The sequence below is a fragment of the Panthera tigris genome, chromosome C1, assembly GCF_018350195.1.
Source record: "Panthera tigris isolate Pti1 chromosome C1, P.tigris_Pti1_mat1.1, whole genome shotgun sequence".
Classification (NCBI taxonomy): Eukaryota; Metazoa; Chordata; class Mammalia; order Carnivora; family Felidae; genus Panthera; species Panthera tigris.
Genome location: NC_056667.1, coordinates 97,170,288 through 97,193,103, shown reverse-complemented (window position 1 = coordinate 97,193,103; position 22,816 = coordinate 97,170,288). Strand labels below are relative to the sequence as shown.

Below are 22,816 nucleotides of genomic sequence, written 5' to 3'. Positions count from 1 at the left end.
AATTTGTATTTAATTTATTTTTTTAATTTACATCTAAATTAGTTAGCATATAGTGCAACAATGATTTCAGGAGTAGATCCCTTAATGCCCCTTATCCATTTAGCCCATCCCCCTCCAACAACCCCTCCAGCAACCCTCTGTTTGTTCTCCATATTTAAGAGTCTTTTCTGTTTTGTCCCCGTCTCTGTTTTTATATTATTTTTGCTTCCCTTACCTTATGTTCATCTGTTTTGTATCTTAAAGTCCTCATATGAGTGAAGTCAGAAATATAGCATATTTCTAATGAAAGTGTGGGTGTGTGCATGTACACACACGTGTGTGCTTCTGTGTGTGTGTGTGTGTGTGTGTGTGTGTGTGTGTGTGTGTGGAGAGAACTTGATGAATACACCAGCATATACATCAAACTCAGCAAGCTGTTCTCATGACTGAAATCCTGAGGACTTTGACATCCAGAGCCTATAAGACTTTGCTGTATTTCACCGGGGTGAAAAATAATCATCACTGGTAAAATCATGTAAGAAAACTACACCTGAGGAGAATCCGATGCATAGGAAGATTTAGAAAGCACTGAAATGCAATTCCTGACCTAGCACTTATCTTTTCTGAAATCCCAGGGTAAAGACTGAAGGCTTCACCTGTTTTTCTCTGTCAATTGCCTAAAGCTATAAATAGGTCTAAAACTCATCTCTCTCTTTTTAGCAGAGAAGGGTCAGATTACAGATGCAAAGCAAAATCATAAAATGAATGTCAGGGTATTTTATAGTGTCAGGCAGTCATCCCCACAGCCTCCTCTCTCCTCCTTTCTACTGTGCTATCCTAGAATCAAGGACCCCGGCAACAATGCCTCTGTTGAAACTTCCAGGTAGGTGTGCAAAAGTGTTTTGAGAGCTCAATTCTTTTAAATGCAGCCATTCCTTTGAGTATATCGTGTCAGCTTTGACAATCCTTTATTTAGGGTTCAGAGTACCACTTAATTATACTTTTCAGGAAGAAGCAAGACAAGATTTTCAAGGATTTCTTCTTCTTCTTAGTTTTGGAAGGGAGATAATTTTTTTTTTTTTTTAATATATGAAATTTATGAAGGGAGATAATTTTCTAAAACTGTATCATGTGGTAGCATCTTTGATGATCCCAGGAGAAAACGGTGGAAGATATTTAAAATCTACTCTGCTAGTCTAAACAAAGCCTGTGCCTGTTGGAGTTCACAGCAGTGTCCTATACAACGTCTCTAGCTATAGTGTTAGTTGAAAATCACAAGCATGATGGAAATGTTAACCCAATCTGTGTATTTTGATGGCTCACGATCCAGGTTTGTACACATAATAATTTTTAGAATCATACTAAGTCTTTTTCATTAGGAAGGAAATACATATCTCCTGTGAAACAAGAAAGAGAAATTCCACTGAACATAAAAGTAATAACACTCATTTAGAGAACACGAGAAATTTAGGAGAGCAGTACTAAGAAAAAAACAACCACAGTCCCATCATCCAAAGATACCACTTTTCACATGTTAGTGTTTTTCTTTTCAATCTACTTTCTATGCAACTTTAAGGAATTTGTAAAAAGCATAGCTGTGATTATATAATACATGTCACTTTATAGCCTGCCTTTTTTTCCCCTTAACATTATGACTTAATCGTTTATCGTGGTATTCTAAACTCTTCCTAAACATCATTTTAAATGGCTGGGTAATATTCAAATCTTCTTAACTAATCCCTTAGGTTCTTTACAGTTGGGTAAGTAAAATTGTATTCTGACAACAGTATTTGTACATAAAGTTTTTGCCATTTTTAAGAATGGAAATCAGTAAGGTAGATTGTCAGAAATGGCTGTTTGGTAGGTGTTGCTAAATTGTTTACCAAATGGGCTCCTTCAGTTTGGCTGAAACCAGCATTGTATGAGAGTTTCCATTTCTCTAGAGCAGATGTCTTTAACATCACATTTTACAAAGCGTACCTCTTTACGATTATAAACGTAAATTTAAGGAGCCATATTAGAAAGGGAAAGAAAAGAAAGGGGTGTGTAATGACCATATTCCCAGAGTTTTCTGATGACAGCAAATTGTAGGTAAATGGAAGAATGAGCTGTAATAACACATTCCACCTCTCCCATTTCTTGTACCAATCTACACATTTCTATCCCAAAGCACAGATTAACAGCCACTATGATTTCTGAAAGTTGTTTATATATTTTATCTTGTTTTATTTTACTTCAAACAGCTAAAGAAAAACGTGAGTATTTTGGACAATTTTTCCTGCCATTTGCCAAAGTATCAATGAAAAATAGTACTATTCATTAATTCAGAAACATGAGTATTTTTCAGCAGTGTTTATTAAATGATACCATTGAAAGCCAACAAAGATTAATAATAACCATAGATATCCCATAGCATAGCAAATGAACTCATGGATTTTCTGGACTCCCCCCCAAAAAAACCCAACCAAATCCATTTTTTAAAGAGAACATCAGAGGGGCGTTCACCTGATGTTTTAAAATAAAATAGTATTCTTTAGATATAGGTTAGCCAGCGGGGCCTATTGAGTCTTGCCTTAGGAAATCCTCAACTCCAAAGCAAAACATTTCATGGTAAATTTCTGTGACCGGGTCAAATAAAATCTCACTTCAGATAAAACTGGAACTTTAAGTTATGTTTCAAATTAGACTTGTCCTTACGCTGACTGATAGTAAGTAGGTCTGCCTCAGAGAGGCATAGAGGAGATGAGACGTGGCAGATGAAACACCTACGACCTGTCTTTTCTACCCATCAATAAAGCACTGCTGGGAAATAAGCATGCTCTTCTGGATCTCAACGTTGAGTGAAGAAGCCAGCATGACATTCCTCTTCTCAAGAGCCTTGCATTTCCCATGTTAATAGTAATAATCCCCAACTTCTATATAGTACTGTGTCATTTTTAAAGGATTTCTTGTTTAACCTTTATGGCAATGCTCTGAAGTTGACATTATTATTATTAGCATTCTCTTGTTATGATGATGAACACTGAGGCTCCTTGTGATTATGTGGTTTCCCCAAGGCCACCCAGCTGTCACAGACACTTCCTCACTCCTAGTTCAGTGTTCACTCTGCTTCATCTTTCTACCACTTGTTTCTATTCTCTTGTCTACTCCACATGTAAATGAAGATGTCCTGTCGTCCAGACATTTCCACTCAGGTGCTCCATTATCTCAAATGTAATATGCTGAAAAAAGAACCCAACAATTAGCTATACAAACACAAGGGACTCATCTCTCCTTTACTCCATGAATTCAGAACTGTCACCAAATCTTATCCACTCATCTTTTGAAATACCAGTTTCACTCTTTCTTTCCCACAACCATCGCCACTCCCTGAAATATTTTTGAAAGGCAGAGCTCTTGAATGAGGAGTCAAATTTCAGCTGTGGTTGCATGAAGTCAAAACAACTGGTTGATTCAGTGGAAGGAAATATCAACCATGTAATTTGGGGGCATCATGCAAACCACATCTTAGAGTAGAGTTTCTAACTTTTCAATCATCGCTAGTGGCTTAGGGAGATGGAACTCAGTAAAAACAATAACATTTAAAACTATGAAACAAATGGATACGTGCAGTCCTAGGTAATGACTGTTTGTTCTGGACAAGCCAGATCTCAAGCAAGTAGGATTTGGTTTCTGAGCATCCATTTCCATGCCGTCCTTCCTGAGGCCTCCAGCAGCATCGTCGCAGACCCATCATGACAAGCCAGTTGCATCCTTGTCCTCATCATCATCATAACCAACTAGCCTCTTTTCATTTGCGTTTCATGGTGCATGAAGCCTCTTCTAACTTGCTTGCCATTCATCCTTGAGGTGCATGTGCTTGCTGGCATTCCTGGAGGAATGATACTAATCTCTGGGGATCAGTTGGTAGTGGGGTGGGGAGGCATTCTCAGGCCATCAAACATATCTATTTAGAGTCCCATTTGGTCCTTTGTGGAGTGTGGTACTTGTCAAAGAACTACTCCATAGCATCCAAAGACGGTCTTCAGTTTCAGGAAGTGCTTGAGTTTAATGAGGCAGACAGATGCATGAAGTTCAGCAATACAGTGGATTTCTGTTATTCTTTTGTGATAAGCCAGGTTTTGAAAATAGGCTGACCTGACAGTGGTGGTGAAGTTATGATTTAATTACTATCATTTCCAATGTACGCTTCAGCCTATACTAAGTCATATCATTTATCATTTCCTTAATAGCCCCAAACTAACCCCATACCAGATATCTGTCTGACCAATGCTACCAAATTGCATCATTCAGTTTGATCTGGTGCTTTTTTGTCTGTAAAGTATTTCCCTGTACATTATTACCACAACAGCCTCATGAGTGAGTTTTGGTAGGTACTGGTATTCCCACTTTGCAGATGAGGAAACTAAGACAGAGGAAGGTGGAGGTGTCGGTAAGTGCAGAACAAGGATTTGAACACATGCACTTACTCAAGTCAAAATCGAAAATGTGGCATTTGGGAGATCTGTAAGGACACTGATGGGGCGGCAATGAGGGGATCTTTCTCTTTGCACGCAGTTTGCTCTGTCATCATTTGAAGAGTGTTCTGTCTTCTGTTGCTCCAAATAGCTAACTCTTTGCCATTCTCATTATTTGCTACCTGCTCTTTTCTGGAAATATGAAGAGATTTTAGAAGTATTAGAAGTAATGACTATTCAGATGAAAACAATTGGGTATGTGGAAAATGCAGTGGAACTTAACAGAAGAGCAGATACTTGATGGCCATTACTACGCTGTATGATGAAATTAGTTCCCTTACATCCGGAGAGTCTTGGGGTTATTCATTGCCAAACTAAACGTCACCCCTCCACCCATTCTAAGAATGGGAATATTAAGAGAACCTCAGTCGGAAGAGTATATGACTCTTGATCCTGGGGTTGTGAGTTTAAGCCCCACGCTGGGCGTAGAGATTACTTAAAATAAACTTAAAAACAAAGGATGGGAATATTAAGGCATGTAAAAGTAAAATTGGCTTTCCAAGGGCCATTCGTTATGAAAAGCCACATGTCCACAAGAAGTGGGACTCCCAACACTGGGTAGTAACTTTCAATGGCCCCCTTCTCCCACATACCAGCATATCATCAAGTTGTCAGGATTTGAAATAATGTGTGAGAGAAACACAGTATCTGTCCTATGAGGAAGAAAGGCCCAAAGTACACGTTTATTTCTCACAACTACCTAGATCACTACGATCTTTCTAGAAAGAAAAGCTCCAAAGACCAACAATCCTATTCACACCTTCACAGCCATCGGAAAAACTCCACCAGTCTAATGAGAAAGATTATGCTGCGTGGTTACTACGAAATCAGACTTAGCCCTGCCAGAAACAGGTGATCTTACATTAAGTGCTAATCCTGCAAGAGACCAATCCCACCTTTAGGACCTCCTGAAATGTGCTGCAAGAATCTGACCTGTGTTTCTGAGAATAGATTTCCAAGCTACCCACACAGAAACCTCTAAAGAGACAGTAGAGCGGCACTGAGCTTTGACATGCTTCTGGGGCACTGGTTAGAGTATAGGGGAGCCACGCACCCAGGGCAGTCTTTAGCACTTTGCCTCACACATAACAGGAACTCTCCGATGAGTTCTGAGAAAGGGCTTGAATACTAATCCATGAAAACCTCTTTTAGAAATTGATGATGAAATACGTAGCTTGGCTGAAAAAGTATTTGCCTCTGAAGTCAAAGATGAGGGAGGCCGTCAGGAGATTTCCCCCTTTGATGTGGATGAAATCTGTCCAATTTCTCATCATGAGATGCGAGCACACATATTCCACCTGGAGGCCATGTCCACCTCCACAGAAGGCAGGAGGTAAGTGGTGTAAGGGAATGTTGGGACATTGGGACACAGGAAGGAGAATGGTCAGGGCAGCTGGTTCAGTCTGTCTGAATGATGGTTCAACTTGGAGGAAGAACTCTGCCAGAACTAAAAATTCTTCCCTTTCACCTATACCCCCTACCCCCGCACTGTGTAAGCTAGGGCAAGGTTAGCAATGACTAAAAAGAAGAAAAGAGTAGACATCCTGTGCTCATGCACATCTTCCTTTAGTTGAAGCCTCCCTATCTGCCCAAGCAAGAGGATATGAGCTCCTGTGCAATTGTTCCAAACCAAGGTAGGCTGATGGCTGCTGGGCACACACTCAACTTATACACAATGGGTACGGAAACCAGAACTCAAGAGCCTCATCTTCAGAGTTCATTTTTAGCCAACCTTCGCATTGTGCTATCTGATATGAATATAGCCCTCAGGCCAGTCTGACCTCCTCCAGGCCCCAGGGATACAACACTCCATTTCTGCCTTCCTGCCCTGGCCATCCTCTTTATTTTGTCTTTAAGGAAAGAACAGCGATCCCCTTGTTCAGCATGCCCCATAGGACCTAACGTAAGTCTTGGGTCAAAGCAGAAACTCAATAAATACTTGTTGATCTAAGGAAGTAATATTGACTAAGCAACTTATAAACTCTGTACACTAAATCTCACAGAATTCCTTTAAGGTAGGCATTATTACACTATTTTTTTTCATAGGGGGCAACAGAAGCTCACAGAGTTTCAGAACAAGCAGAAAACAACACAGGTAATAACTGACATAGCCTGTGCTTGTTGTGGTTCCCAGACTGCCCATCTGCTAGGAGTGGACTGCCAGTGAAGAATAAGGTCATGCTGAAAGCCTTCTCGTATGTTCCCAAAGGCCAACGGTCCCAAAGGATACCGGGAAGAAGGGAATACGGTCATGTGATCCCTCTTCCCATATGGTTGGATCCTGTTTCTGACAGCCAGCTGACATTTTAATTTGCACTTTTTGTCCTCAAAATGAAATTGGATAGTGAAACACCAATCTATCACAACGCAACTCCCAATGAGGACCAAGTTAAGTTCTTTTATTTTTGTGTTTCAAACCCAGAAAAAAGCGTTTCCATGGACGGAAGACCGTTAATTTGTCCATTCCACAAAGTGAAGCATCTTCCACTAAACTGTCCCATATCGACGAATACATTTCTTCATCTCCAACCTACCAGACCGTGCCTGATTTTCAGAGAGTGCAGATCACTGGCGATTATGCCTCAGGGGTGAGTTGCTCTTTTTCCCCTCAAATGTTGCTGCTGGGAAGACACAGCTTGATTGTTTCAGCTTCCTTACCTTCTTGCCTTTCCTTCTGAGGAAGGTGTTAGTTCACTTGTCCTTTGTTGTACTTCATTATTGCATTTCAATACTGATTTGCCATGACTTATATTTCTGTTTTGTTTTATCCCATCCCACATGATCTATCCTTCTCTATTCCATTTGCTTGCACATGGACAGTATGTAGTGGAATGCAGTGTGTGTGTTACAGAATACACTAGACAGATTTTGGCACAAGAAACAAGAGAGCACCTGGTGGGCTAATCTCATTGAGGATATCGCAAGACAAGACAGGGAGCCTCGAGGAGGCACAGGGGGCTCTTGGGAAAAGATGGATCCCGGGCAGCCCTAGAATAGAGACAAGGGCTTCAGGTAGCATAAACCAATCCAAGAAAACAGCTTGGAAGAAAGAGAGGGAGATGAGAAAAGAAGAGTGGAGAGACCAGAGAAAAGAAGAAAGATGAGAGAGAGCCTAGAAAATTCTAATGGGGCTATTGTTTTTTTTTTGACCAACGGTCATCTCCAATTTCATTGCAGATGCTTACACGGTAGATTATTGCCTGGAATAGACTCTAGTTATGCCACAGGGATAGTAAACTCCTGTCACAAACAACTTGACCTTCCTGTCCTGTCCAGGACAGTTGGGCAATTAATAAATCTCTGTCACATGAACTTGCAGAATCAGCATCATATTGGTGAAACTGATGTGTAGCTATCAGTCTATGCTCCAAATATAGTTTTAATGACCAATCCTAAGCCCCCTTCTCATGTAACTGACCCACTTAGGGTCAGTCCCAAGATATTTAAAAAGGGACAGAGCAAGGAAACAAACACAATTCTTGTTTATTCACTTTCTGTGTGATGACATGACTGCAAATGGCAGGCATTTTAGATTATAAATGACTGAAAGGAGATGTTCAATAGAGCTGCCGTTTGGAGAACGCCGGAGTTAAAAAAAAACATAAAAACTAAGAGGCAAAGTTGATACCGCTTGTGCTTGGTAGAAACAAACACAAACGAAAAGAAAGAGGATGGGAGGAAGGAAAAGGTTCACAGAAGTCAGGGAGTAGCTGTTTCTCCTCTGAAAGCTGGAGGACACCTGAAACCATGAAATGGAGTCTTTGAAGAACCAGGCGTGTTGGCTGAATGTGGCTGAGCTGCTGAGCAATAATCAGCTGGTTGTATTCTGTGCCCCCATCTGTTCTCACCTTGTAACTGAACAGAGAGGTAAGGGGGATCAGGACTAAGTTTCCAGGGCCATCAATCCCTGATAATCAGTTGACTCCATGTAATCAATTCTTATTGAGCACCTACTGTGTGCTACGCATTGTGTGCTAAATGCTGAGGACACCACGGTGAATAAGATCCAGCTCTTATCCTGGAGAAGATAGACCGGTGGCCCATTAGGTGGCAAAGGAACAAGCATGCCATTAGAAGCAGACCTCTAGTTCCAGCACCTGTGCCAGAATCTCTCGGCCAAGGTCAGCAAGCCTTTAAAAAGAGTTCAACTGGTTAGGATCAACATCCGGGCCTCAAACATTCAGAACAAGCTTACATTGGTCCCAGAAAATCTTTGGGCTCTGATGACGATCATTCAGTGATTTCAAGTTATAACTCTTTGGGCATGCCGTCCCCAGCCCGGAGTCAGGGATGGGGCATGGGAGACATACCAGCTTAGGAAATTTCCGGCAGTTCTGAGAAAATTTTATTCTAGAATCTCTCCATTTTTAGCCACAGATTAAGTTCTCTTTAAAACCATCCAAAGGAATGATAACTTCTCATAAGATGATGTTCTGATCCATCCATAACGACAGAAGGCAGGGCATGCATGATAGGGTTTGAGGGATGTGTGACACCTTATTCATCCCCACATATTTCCCCCACTGACCAGAAAGTGGTTTGAATTCTCAAATTAGAGTCACATGGTCTTTCAGTTGAGATACCGTCTTCAGAAGCCCGTATGTAAAACCTGGAAGGAAGAAGGTCTTTTCCATGTTAGAATGGGTTCTTTTAATCACACTCACTAGATAATCACTGCTTTCTAGCAAACACCAAACAAACACAAGACTTGTAGACCGGTGAGTTTTAGTAGAAATGAAAGAGGGCAAGAAACTTCAGGACCTGCTCCTGGAGGAAGACCCAGGGCCCAAGTCACGTAAGGGAGCAGCCACGTGGGCAGGTGGGCTCAGCACGGGCTACAACACCCAGGAGAGAGCAGGGGCATACCCAAGACAATCCACTTCTTGGATTTTCACAGGAGTGACTCCGATGCTCTAACACTTTCTTGGCAGGTGACAGTTGAAGACTTTGAAATGGTTTGCAAAGGTCTGTACAGGGCACTGTGCATACGGGAGAAGTACATGCAGAAGTCATTTCAGAGATTCCCTAAAACCCCTTCCAAGTACTTGCGGAACATCGATGGTGAGGCTTGGGTAGCAAACGAGAGCTTCTACCCAGGTACGTCAGAAGTAATTTTCTTATGCAGCATATGAAATAGATCTTTTGGTTTCACTACTCAATATTAAGTATGTCCCTAAATTATAGTAGTCTCCCCCCACCACCATTCCGTGATTTGGCTTTCTTCAGTTTCAGTTGCCTGCAGTCAACCGAGGTCCATACATAGATGGTCCTCCTGATTTATTGTCAGAAGGTCAGCAGTGGCCTGAGGAGTTCAGGTGGCTTAGTTGGTTAAGCATCCAGTTCTTGATCTCAGCTCATGTCTTTTTTTTTTTTAATTTTATTTATTTACTTTGAGAGAGAGAGAGAGAGTGGGGGAGGAGCGGGGGGCAGGTGGGGGACAGAGGATCTAAAGTGGGATCTGTGGTGATAGCAGAGAGTCTGATGTGGGGCTCGAACTCATGAACCGTGAGGTCATGACCTGAGCCGAAGTTGGACTCTTAACACACTGAGCCACCCAGGTGCTCTCAGCTCAGTTCTTGATCTCAGGGTTGTGAGTTCAAGCCCCACGTTGAGCTCTGCACTGGGCATGAAGCCTACTTAAAAAAAAAAAAAAAAAAAAAAAAGAGGTCAGTGGCCTACTGCTACCTCACAAGGCCTACCTTATTTACCTCATTTCATGTCACATAGGAATTTTATCATCTCACATCATCACAAGAGGAAAGGTGAGTTTAGGGCAATAACATATTTTGAGAGAGACCATGTTCAATTAAAAAAATTTTTTTTAATGTTTATTTTTATTTTTGAGAGAGAGAGAGAGAGTGTGAGCAGGGGAGGGGCAGAGAGAAAGGGAGACACAGAATCCAAAGCAGGCTCCAGGCTCTGAGCTGTCAGCACAAGGGCTTGAACTCGTGAACCATGAGATCATGACCTGAGCTGAAGTCAGACACTTAACCAACTGAGCCACCCAGGCGCCCTTCCCAATTTTTATTACAGTGTGTTGTTATTATTGATCTATTTTATTATTAGTTGTAGTTGTTAATTTCTTACTGTGCCTAATTTATAAGTTAAACATGTAAGTTGATAGACCAGTGGCCCATTAATAGGTATGTATAGGTATATATAGGAAAAGACAGTCTATACAGGGTTCAGTGCTATCCACAGTTTCAGGCATCCACTGGGGGTGGTGGAACATGTCCCCTATGGATAAGGAGGGACTACTATCTAAGTAAGCCAGTCTAAAAATATCATAGTCGTCTTTGGCTCCATTCTCTCTCCTGCCCACGTGCACAATCACATAATTAATTCCGTACAATACCTCTCAAAATCTCCCCTCTTTGCTATTCCCCAAACCCTAATTTAGGTCTATCTTTCACCTTGTCTAGGCTATTATCATAGCTTCTGACCCATTCTGTTAAATTCTAACCTCACCATCTGTTGGTGAGATTCACTTAGGTTCCAGTTACTAAAACACAGATCTGAACATATCCCTCTCCTATCACAAACCTTTAATCGCTCCCATTACCTTCCAAATTGAGTCCAGTCTTTAGCCTGGCATTCAAGGCCTGCCACCAGCTGGCCTTCTAACTAGATTCTCAACCTATTTATAAACTTACCTTATCTACTCCACCTTTGTTCTGGTCGGAAGTGTTTCCTGTCTGCCGTTTGGTTCAGCACTTTCCTGCCCCTGTACTGTTGTCATGCTGTTCCCAGTGCCTGGACCGCCCTTCACTTTTTTCACTGTATGTCCATATGTCCAGATGCAACCTCACCCTTTGACGTGCAGCCCAGATGCTATCGTTTCCTTCCTTCCTCTAACCTCTGGAGAACACTAAACTATAAGTTTTGACTTTCCATAGTACTTCATTTCCGTCTCTCACTTTTTACTTTCTGCCTTATATGAAGTGAAGTACATGTTTTTAAATAATCAGATTTCTAGAACTTCTCAGATTTCTATCGTATAACTGTATCATGTTTTATTTAACCAATTCTCATTTTTAGGCATTTAGATTTCCGACTTTTAAAAATTGATTTCCAATAAGGCTGCGATGAACAGCATTAGAGAAACATCTTTGTGCAGTGGCTCAACATCTTCTGGAGTATACTTCTAGGTTTGAGATTTCAAGGGAGACAAATATTAAGGGTTTTTGAACTTGCAAATTGTTATGTCATTAAAGCTTTCCAGTTCTGTAACTTCTTCTCTATAATTCCTTTTAATATTAAAATCAGAGTAAACATGTATCCTGTTTGGCAATACATAAAATCGGTTTACCTCTTTTCTATAATACTGTCATTAAGATATTTGTTTTGTCTTTGCTTCTTCTAAATTGTGCTTTATCTCTCTATTATGTTCAACTATAAAGATTCAAAAAATTAATGTTCGACATAGCAAAATACTGTTTCACTTCTTTCGTGTTCCTTGTCTCCTAGTTTTGAATAGAAAATACATGACTTTTTTCTTCCCATATTATTTTTCCCACTGTAGTTGTGAGTCGTCACTGGCAAACTGGAGACTTTTCTGCTGCCTTGGGCACTTACTTGTTGAAAGTAGAAGGTTAAGCGCTTTAAAGGCCATGACAACGTAGAATTTCTTCCTGGCTTTCTTAGGTTGAAACTGTTAGCACTGGAAAGAAGGGGACATTTACCCACAAAATCCCTTCTCATTCCTTTGTAGGTGCTTTAGAAGGTGGATAGTATGTTATAATTACAATAAGAACTGGAATTCTTCTAGTAAGACTTTATTTTATATTTCCACTTATATTAAAACCAGTGTAGACGGACCACAAACGGTCTTTAGGGCAGTGAGACCATTTGTATGACACTCTAAGAGTGGATACATGTCATTGTACATTTGTCCAAACCTATATAATGTACAACCCCAAGAGTGAACCCTGAGTTAAAGTATGGCCTTTGGGTGATTACGACATGTCAGTTGTGTTCATCAGTTGCACCAAATGTACCCTCTGGTGGAGGGTGTGGATAGTGGGGAAGGCAGTGCCTGTGCGGGAGTAGCAGTGAGTATATGGGAACTGTGTATTTGATGCTCAATTTTGCTATGAACTTAAAACTGCTCTAGGGACGCCTGGGTGGCTCAGTTGGTTAAGTGTCTGACTTCTGCTCAGGTCATGATCTCCCAGTTTGTGGGTTTGAGCCCTGTGTCAGGCCCTGCGCTGACAGCTCAGAGCCTGGAGCCTATTTCAGATTCTGTGTCTCCCTCTCTCTCTGCCCCTCCCCCACTTGTGCTCTGTCTCTCTCTCTCTCTCTCTCTCTCTCTCTCTCAAGAATAAATAAACATTTAAAAAATATTTTAAACTGCTCTAAAAAACAAAGTTTTTTGAAAATAACCACTCTAAATTAAGACTTCTAGAGAGGTTGGTTTTATTAAGGACACAATGCAAATTCTACTTTTCAACTGTAGTTTGATTTTATTTCCATGCAAATATCTCATAAGCTAATAAAATGTTCTAAACAGGAAGCCTTTGATAAGCTACTTTAGTAAATAAAATTATTGGTAAGTAGTGTATCAATCATGTAAACAGTACTTCTAAAGGACTTGAAAATCATTCTTACACTAGATAAAATCTTATAGTTATTTTAAACTACTAATTTGGTCAGCTTTGAAAAATAATGTAGGAGCGCCTGGGTGGCTCAGTGGGTTAAGCGTCCGACTTCAGCTCAGGTCATGAACTCGCAGTTTAAGGGTTGGAGCCCCGCATCCGGCTCTGTGCTGACAGCTCAGAGCCTGGAGCCTGCTTCGGATTCTGTGTCTCCCTCTCTCTCTGCCCCTCCCCTGCTCACCCTCTGTGTGTCTCTCTCTCAAAAATAAAAATATAAAAAAAAAAATTAAAGAAAAGAAAAGAAAGAAAAATAACGTAAAAATAAGCTTTAGCTTAGCTCTGGGTAAATAATTATAACTTATGACGTACAGGATTCCAAACAAATGAGATCTTACAGCATTTCATATTTTGGTTATTTTCATGTGGTCATTTGTCTTATTTCCTGATATATTACTCTGTGTTTCATTGAGAAAGTCTTTACCCCTCCTGCGAAGAACGGAGAAGAACCCTTCCAAACAGATAACCTCCCGGAAAACCTGGGTTATCACCTCAAAATGAAGGACGGTGTGGTTCACGTGTATCCTAATGAAGCAGCAGCCAGCAAAGATGAACCTAAGCCACTTCCTTATCTCGATATGGACACCTTCTTAGATGATATGAATTTTTTGCTTGCTTTAATTGCCCAAGGACCTGTGTGAGTGTTTAGTGATGCTACCACCATGAGTACTAACACTGCTCTTAGTAAGAATGAGTATTTAACCAAGTGCTTACAATGTTCAAACACTGTTAAACCCGTCAGGTACATTATTTCCCATCTCCTCACAAGCATTCTGCGAGGTGGGTAGTTTTATAATTGCCGTTTTGTAAGCGGAGACTCTGATGAGTTAAATAATCTCCCAAAGTCACACAGCTCCCTGAGATTCAAGTCTGCATCTGCCATCCCTAAAGCCAGGACCCTTAGCCTTGAGCAACGCTGTCTCCCCGGGGCTGTTAAATGCCTTCCCAAGTCTTCCCTCACTATTCTGTCCAACATGGATGAAAAGATTGAGCCCCTGGAGCCCAATACTTCTCAAGTGAGATTAACTGCAAACTGAAATGTTTGTTTCAATAATTGCTTCCTATGGGTAATAAGGGTCCTGATGGTTTTGAAACTGTGACTGTTTTCCTTAAGTGTCTGAATGATTCAGAATTATGTGATTTAATTTTCCACAGTAAGACCTACACCCACCGGCGCCTGAAGTTCCTGTCTTCCAAGTTCCAGGTCCATGAGATGCTCAACGAGATGGACGAGTTAAAGGAGTTGAAGAACAACCCCCACCGAGATTTTTATAACTGCAGGAAGGTAAACGTGGGCACTGCTCAGGGGCCAGCGCTGGGCAAAAATGGGAGCCCAGTTAGCTCTTGAGTGGGACAAGAAAGAAACTGTTTTTAGTGAAAGCAAATGAATTATTCTAGAAAGTTAAAATGCCATTTCTACTGTTTTCTACACAGAAGGGTTTACCACATTCTTGCCACAAAAAATTATAATGATCGTGAACCACAAAAATAACAAAAACGAACGAAATCTCAAAAACTGCTATTCCAGGCTTTGGAAGATCTTTCTTCTAGTCCTTTTTCTTCTACTTCCTGACTCTGAGATATAGCGGGTGATGATTAAATATTTCTGAGTTTGTTTCCTCATTCGTAAAATTGGAAAATATATCTGCTCAGTCTAGCTCACAAGAGGACGGTGGGCATCAGATGCGCTAATAAGTGTAGAAAATGAATCAACTTAGAAACACCTCTGAGATGTGTTCTGACCATTTGAGTGATTGCAAGAAGTGAGGATAGAAAATATATGAGCAAAGATTCAGGACCAAATCCTGGCTCAGCTGCCTGTATAACCTTGGGCAAATTCATCTATCAAATCTCCAGGCTATAAAATTATAATCATAAGAATATCTAGCTCAGGGGCGCCTGGGTGGCTCAGCCTCTTAAACATCTGACTTTGGCTCGGGTCATGATCTCGAGGTTTGTGAGTTCAAGCCCCACTTCGAGCTCTGTGCTGACAGCTTGGAGCCCAGAGCCTGCTTCAGATTCTGTGTCTCCCTCTCTCTCTGCCCCTCCCCTGCTCGCACTCTGTCTCCCTCTCCCTCTCTCTCAAAAAGAAATAAAACATTAAATTTTTGTTTTAAATATCTAACTCATAAGTTCCATCACTGTGTCAGTCATGGCTTTGACATGATTTTGATCTTTTCTCCCTTTGGGGTTGAAAGCTGTGGCAGCTAGTTGATTTCAGGGGTGGAGAATGGTCCCTGAGAATTTTGTGTGGATCAAAGGTAGAGAGTTAATTGGATAGGCAGATATCCAAGAGAAATAGGCATTATTATTATTGCACCGCCCTAAACTTTCACATTCTTGCAAGGGTAGAAAAAGGTGCTGCTGGTTCTTTCCTGCCGGGCCATCTTCACCAGATGTCAGGTCACATCCCTCTACTTATTCCTTTCTCTTGCCTCAATGGGGTTTGCAGGCACCATGGCCTCTAACAGAGCAGCATGACTAGGGCTGATTGTTGGTTTTCTTTCTCTGAATGTACACACAGGTGGACACCCATATCCATGCAGCCGCTTGCATGAACCAAAAGCACCTGCTGCGCTTTATTAAGAAATCTTACCACATTGATGCTGACAGAGTGGTCTACAGCAGCAAGGAGAAAAATCTGACCTTGAAGGAACTTTTTGCCACATTAAAGATGCATCCCTATGACCTGACTGTTGATTCTCTGGATGTTCACGCTGTAGGTTGAAAAAGATAATGTCAGCTTCATGCTCATACTCAGAACCACACATGCCATTCTCCTATAACCTCCCACTTCTCAGAGCCCTCTTAACCGTGTTGGCTGACCGTGCTGACTGAAAGCACCCACAGACAATTTTGAGGTTCACTCATTGTCAACTGTGCCAGATTCCTTTCTTGGAGCCCACCCCCTTCCCCCCGGTTCCCAGGCCCTGTTCCTTGTGGCCATTCCCTCGCTCTCCATGTCCCAGCAGCTCTGATAATAATATACTTGTGTTCCTGTTTCCTGATTCAGGGACGCCAGACCTTCCAGCGTTTTGATAAGTTCAATGACAAATACAATCCTGTAGGAGCAAGTGAGCTACGAGACCTCTACTTAAAGACAGACAATTATATTGATGGGGAATATTTTGCCACTATCATCAAGGTGAGGAGGAACCAGCCAGATCTATGGTACCTGGCCTGGTTCTTGAGGAGGGGGAGGGAGAGAAGGAGGAAAAGAAGGAAGGAGAAAAGAGAAGAGGAAGGAGGAAGAGAGGGAAGGAAAGGAAGGAGGGAAAGGAAGGAGAAAGGGTGCTATCCCTGGGGAAGCACCACAGAGACGAATGCAAGAATTTCTTCAGAGATGTCCACTGTAATGATTTAAAAGACTTGTATTCCGAGGCTAGAGAAGCTGAGGGTGTGGATTTGGGACTGATTAAGGACTCTTTCAGGCTCATGGCCTGAGCTCTAGCATGCAGGAATGACACAGTGGACTTGGGAGATGTGCATTTTGGAAAGTAGGGGGTGTAAAAAGAGCTGAGTGTTGTTTGCAGGCCCCTTGGATTGGATATTTCAACATCCTTTCTCTGACTTTTTCACTCTCTAGACTCCATCACTATCAGTCTCTTACGGACTAGATTCCCCTCATCTCTCGATTTCCTTAGATCTTAAGGAATAGGTTCCCTCTGACCTCCTTTTACGCTTCCCCTGTTCTTGGTACCCACTTCCTCTCCCTAGACCCCACAGATTTAGACCCCTGAGGGACTTGTGGAAATTCCTGGCTTTGGACTCCTTTCTTGGCTTTGCAGGAGGTAGGTGCAGACCTGGTGGAGGCAAAGTACCAGCACGCCGAGCCTCGCCTGTCAATCTATGGCCGCAGTCCTGATGAGTGGCACAAACTGTCCTCCTGGTTCGTCCGTAACCGCATCTACTGCCGCAACATGACCTGGCTGATCCAGGTCCCCAGGATCTAGTATGTACCTTCCCATCGGAGACGCGAAAGCCTGACTTCATCCCACCTGCCTCGCCTTCTCTGCACAAACAAGAAAGATGTAGCGCCTCTAGACACAAAAAAGCTTTGTTAAAGCGGAGCTCAGAACAGGGTCCTGGGTGCTTGGTTTTGTCCAATCTGGGTTCAGCACTCTTGACCAAAGACAGGAACTAGAAAGATCATTTCAGTACAGTTTTCTAACCAAGTTTTGGGGTTTTGTTTTTTAAAACATGGGACTTCACTCAGATCACAAAATAACTTATTGAGAATATTTGAAACTTAGCTAAGATGAGAACTATGTACATTTTACTATACTTTCCCCTTCTCCTGGTCTTTCTCTCTGTGTCCAGTCATTCTTTCCCATGCTTATCTGGACTGGGATGTAGCTTTCTTGTATCAGAACCTTTATTATCGGGATGCTGGGATGGCCCAGTTGGTTAAGTGATTGACTCTTAATTACGGCTCAGGTCATGATCTCACGGTTTGTGAGTTCGAGCCCCACATTAGGTTCTGTGCTGACAGCGCAGAGCCTGCTTGAAATTCTCCAACTACCTGCCCTCTCTCTGACCCTCCCCTGCTCACCCACTCTTGCACTGCACTCTGTCCATCTCAAAATGAATAAACATTAAAAAAAAGAAAGAACCTTTACTACCATCTGACAATTGTCTCATTTACAAGTGCTCAAGTTTTCCACAATCAATGAGTATTTATCAATGGTATTACCATTGATAAATACTCATGACCCTCGGGGATGCTCAGCATCATTGATCTTCTATCTAACTTAAGTGTTTATATATTTTCTGGCCACCTGCCTCTGTATGCCGCCCCTGCCCCCCACCCTTGTCAATGCAAGAGTTTTATCCTGTCTCTTAAACCAAAAAAGTAACTTTTTGACTAGGGTAGGACTTCCTGTCTAATATCATTAAAGCAGAGAGGCAGTAGGTGTGATAAGAGCATGGACTCTGGACCTAGACTGGCTGTATTTGAATCCCAGTTTTACTATTTACTAGCAGTGTGACCTTGGGCAAGTTTCATGAGCTCTCTGCCTTTGTTTCATCATCTTTACAATGAGGGCATCTGGTTGGCTTAGTCAGTAGAGAATGGGACTCTTGATCTCCAAGTTGTGAGTTCAAGTCCCACATTAGGTGAAGAGCTTACTTAAAAATAAACTAACTAAAAAATAGGGTCATAATGGTAGCTAACATACTAGGTTGTTATAAGGATTAAATTAACTAATATTTCTGGCTACTTAAAAGAGTGGATGGCCATATGCTGAGTGCTATATAAGAGTTAGTTCATTAGATTGTCCCTGGCTAAAGCATATCAGAAGTGTTTTTGTTTTTGTTTTTCTTTTTTGAGAGACAGAGAGAGTGAGAGAGCGCACATGTGAGAGCTGGGGAGAGGGGCAGAGGGAGAGAGAGGATCCTAAGCAGGCTCTGCACTGAGTGTGGAGCCCAACACGGGGCTCCATCCCACTACCCTGGGATCATGACCTGAGCTGAAATCAACCAACTTGAGCCACCCCAGGCGCTCCAGAAGTGTTCTCGACAAATGTATCATGCTCACCATCTTATATACCACAAATAAGTCACCCAATCTTTTGCGACATAGTTCCTATATATACTCTTCATTTTCTATATGGATTTAGCTGTGAAGGTTAATATTTTTACTACAGAGGTTTTGTAGAAGAGATTGAGGCAACCGGTCCAGCAAGAAATTTATGTGTCTATGCCTCATCTAAACGGAATCCCTCTTTATGGGTGGCCAAGAAGAGTGTACCCGAGTGGACCTAGAATGGACACACTAAGTCTTTTTTTGAACATGGCATCTTGCCCTCTGATTCCTTCACACAGGGGCTATTAATACTAAAACTATTTTCCTCCTAAATTCTCTTTATTCTTGCCTTTAGCGATGTGTTCCGATCAAAGAACTTCCTCCCACACTTCGGAAAGATGCTGGAGAATGTTTTCATGCCAGTGTTTGAGGCCACCATTAATCCCCAGGCTCACCCAGACCTCAGTGTCTTCCTTAAGCATGTAAGCATGAGCCTTTGGGCCTTCTCACCGCTGTGCGTGAGCTAGTATTGCCACAAGCTGTGATTCATTTTTGGTGCTTATCTCTGATGTTTGGTCCTTCCTTGCCTTTGGGAGCTGAAAGGTTTTCTGAGGACTGGGATCCTGTAGTCGAACTGACCCCATTGCATGGCCTACTTTTCCGGACAGATTACTGGCTTTGACAGTGTGGATGATGAGTCCAAACACAGTGGCCACATGTTCTCCTCCAAGAGTCCCAAGCCCCAGGAGTGGACCATGGAAAAGAATCCGTCTTACACTTACTATGCCTACTACATGTATGCAAACATCACGGTTCTCAACAGCCTGAGAAAGTAAGTAGACAGAACTGGAGGTAGAAGGAGATGATTCTATTTGGCACACCTCTTTTGCTCAGACATTGGAGCCTTGGGTGGTCAAGGGTCACTGCACTGCACTGCTAGGACGCTTTCAATTGGCCCGAATCAGAAATTTCTTTCCCTTGTCTTTTTCTTCGGTTTCTTTCTTTATTTAGTAGCAGGAATGGATGTTTTGGAGCCTTCAGCAACTTTCACAGTTCCTTTCTTTGCAAGTTTAGGAATTTTCACTAATCACTGCACAATTTATTATCATACTCCATACACTTCACCCTTCTTGATATACCTGGGTAAAGAATAGAGGAATATTATAACGGGGTTTTCTGGAAACATCTCCCCCCTCAAGTGTGAGTAGGAGAAATGACAACATGGTACTTTTGGTAAATTTCCTAATCAAATCTTGACTTTCCTCCATACCCTCATATCCTCTGCTGCCTCTTTTTTCAGAAGGCTATGTTCGGGAAGAATTAAGATCATGACCTGGAATTGCCAGTTTTACCGAATCCTTTGGATGCCCCACTCTCTTTCAGAGGGTTAATTCTTTTCTTACCAGATTTTCTTTTTTTTTTTTTTAATTTTTTTTTCAACGTTTTTTATTTATTTTTTTTGGGGGGGGGGGACAGAGAGAGACAGAGCATGAACGGGGGAGGGGCAGAGAGAGAGGGAGACACAGAATCGGAAACAGGCTCCAGGCTCCGAGCCATCAGCCCAGATCCTGACGCGGGGCTCGAACTCACGGACCGCGAGATCGTGACCTGGCTGAAGTCGGACGCTTAACCGACTGCGCCACCCAGGTGCCCCACCAGATTTTCTTATAAATTACTCCATGCCCCAAATTGTTGCCGGGTCCTAGCCAGCCACCTGTGATAACTATGGCAGTTGCCTTTCCCTAGGGAACGAGGCATGAATACTTTCCTGTTCCGACCTCACTGCGGGGAAGCGGGCGCTCTCACCCATCTCATGACAGCATTCATGACAGCAGATAATATCTCTCATGGCCTGAATTTAAAGAAGGTGAGTTGGAGGCTCTCTTCCAAATATTAACTTTTATATTGGAGCTAGAGGAATAATTTTTTCCGTATCATTGTCTCCCAAGTCCTTATCAACACTGGAATCAAATTAAAGTAGAGCAAAAAAAGATTTTTAAGGTTATTTAGTACAGTTCATTTCACAGAAGCCAGACAAGTAAAGGGAGCTGCTTACGATTACCTAACCAGTCAGCAGCAGAGATGAGTTAATGCAGGTCTTTTGACTTCTATTTTAGAACTCTGACAAGGGAGAATTCAGAGGTGCTTGGCTTACCTTAAACTAGTTTTTGCCAGATTTCTTGTTATAGCATGTTTTCAAATACCTCTTGTGAGAGTCAGAACTTTCTTATGAGGGATAAAAAAATGTTTCAAGGTGAAGTCTTTTCCCGAGACAGACCATGTACCTTAGGCAACTAAAACTCAAACATTTAGTTTGATTCAAGGCTACTGAAAATTGATGATCCCAAAAACATTTATTCTAAATAGCATTTACATTTAAAATGATTATTTGTCTGTCCTCAGGGACTGAAAGAACGTATGATCATTCTTTTGAAAGCTAAAACTTGCAGATCATGTGGTTATAACATTTCTCATTTGTATCCCTTTTTCAACATCCTTAAATAATTTTTTGCACTTTTCCTTTTCAGAGTCCTGTGTTACAGTATTTGTTCTTCTTAGCCCAGATTCCCATCGCCATGTCGCCATTAAGTAACAACAGCTTATTTCTAGAATATGCCAAAAATCCCTTTTTAGATTTCCTCCAGAAGGGACTAATGATCTCACTGTCGACAGATGACCCGATGCAATTCCACTTTACCAAGGTACACATATGGAATCTTGAGCAATACAGGCATATTTGGAGGGACTGTTGTTTTCCATCCAGAATTTCAAAGTCAAATCAAGGTGTTTCAATATACTTTTTCTGCTGGATGCTTGTTATTTTTTTTTAATATGCTTCTTTTCTTCTCTTCTCTTTTCTTTCTTTCTTTCTTTCTTTCTTTCTTTCTTTCTTTCTTTCTTTCTTTCTTTCTTTCTTTCTCTTTTTCTTTTTTTGCCTCATTTAAATAAATAACCTAAGGAGCCCCTAATGGAAGAATACGCCATTGCTGCCCAAGTGTTCAAACTGAGTACCTGCGATATGTGTGAAGTGGCAAGAAACAGTGTTCTGCAATGTGGAATTTCTCATGAGGTAGACCTGTCCTTGGCTGGCTGCCCTTCTGTGCATAGGATCTGGAAACTGAGTAATGAAAAGATAGTTGGGGAAACACATGTAGAAAAATTATCCCGCAAATCATACGCAAATACTATGGCCAGGGATTAGAAAGAATTCTTCTATCTCTCTGGCTATGCCTTTGGGCAAGGAAAATAAAACACATTTGACTTCTCAGCAGACCATGCGTACTGAGGCACTGGATAAGTGCTTTTACTGGTTTATGTTTTCCTTTTGTCAGTAAGTAATATAAGGAAGGGATCTTTGTGGAAGATGTAATTACTGTCTATATCAGGATAAAAAGACAACAATCATTCTCCTTTCTTTTCTCTTACAGGAGAAAGCAAAGTTCCTGGGCGACAATTACCTTGAGGAAGGCCCTATGGGAAACGATATCCGGAAGACAAATGTAGCCCAAATCCGCATGGCCTATCGCTATGAAACCTGGTGTTATGAACTTAATTTAATTGCTGAAGGCCTTAAATCAGGAGAATAAAGCAAATAAACCAAATAATAATGTGGGTGAGATTTTCATTAGAGAATATGAATGATAGTTACCAGTTACTGAATCCTTACTATAAACCAATGATTGTACTAGATATCATTCCACTGACATTATTTCATTTAATTATTTTCACTTTATGAAGTAGAAAATGTTATCTTCATTTTGGAGAAGATGAGTAAACTGAAGTTAGTGAAGTTAATAGCCTGCACAAGGACACATCTATTGAGAGGTAGCAATGGGGACGTAGGTTTGTGTGACCCTAGAGTCGCTATGACTTACAGGTGAAACATTTGGTAGTATTTTTTGCCCTGCCTTATTAACAATTGATAATAGTTAATAATACATATTATTATTAACATAATAACTATTAAGTCAAGGCAAAAATACGAGCAAGTGACTTGTTATTGGGAGAATGTAGGCTTAAAAATTTTTTTTTGATGTTTATTTATATTTGAAGGAGAAAGAAACAGAGCATGAGCTGGAAGGGGTAGAAAGAGAGGGAGACACAGAATCCAAAGCAGGCTCCAGGCTCTGAGCTGTCAGCAAAGA

General features: G+C 41.5%; 1 protein-coding gene across 1 annotated transcript; it reads left to right on the top strand.

The window, feature by feature from the left end:
• Nucleotides 1–443: 443 nt before the first annotated feature.
• AMPD1 (adenosine monophosphate deaminase 1) lies at nt 444–22,273 on the top strand. The gene is given in 17 exon segments (XM_007076343.3): nt 444–776; nt 778–862; nt 2,223–2,234; nt 5,649–5,829; nt 6,919–7,084; nt 9,428–9,593; nt 13,565–13,784; nt 14,303–14,432; nt 15,672–15,866; nt 16,161–16,292; nt 16,936–17,099; nt 19,027–19,153; nt 19,340–19,503; nt 20,418–20,538; nt 21,200–21,373; nt 21,631–21,741; nt 22,100–22,273. Coding segments are annotated over 17 exon segments (2,343 nt in total). The 5' UTR covers nt 444–740; the 3' UTR covers nt 22,259–22,273.
• Nucleotides 22,274–22,816: the final 543 nt, after the last annotated feature.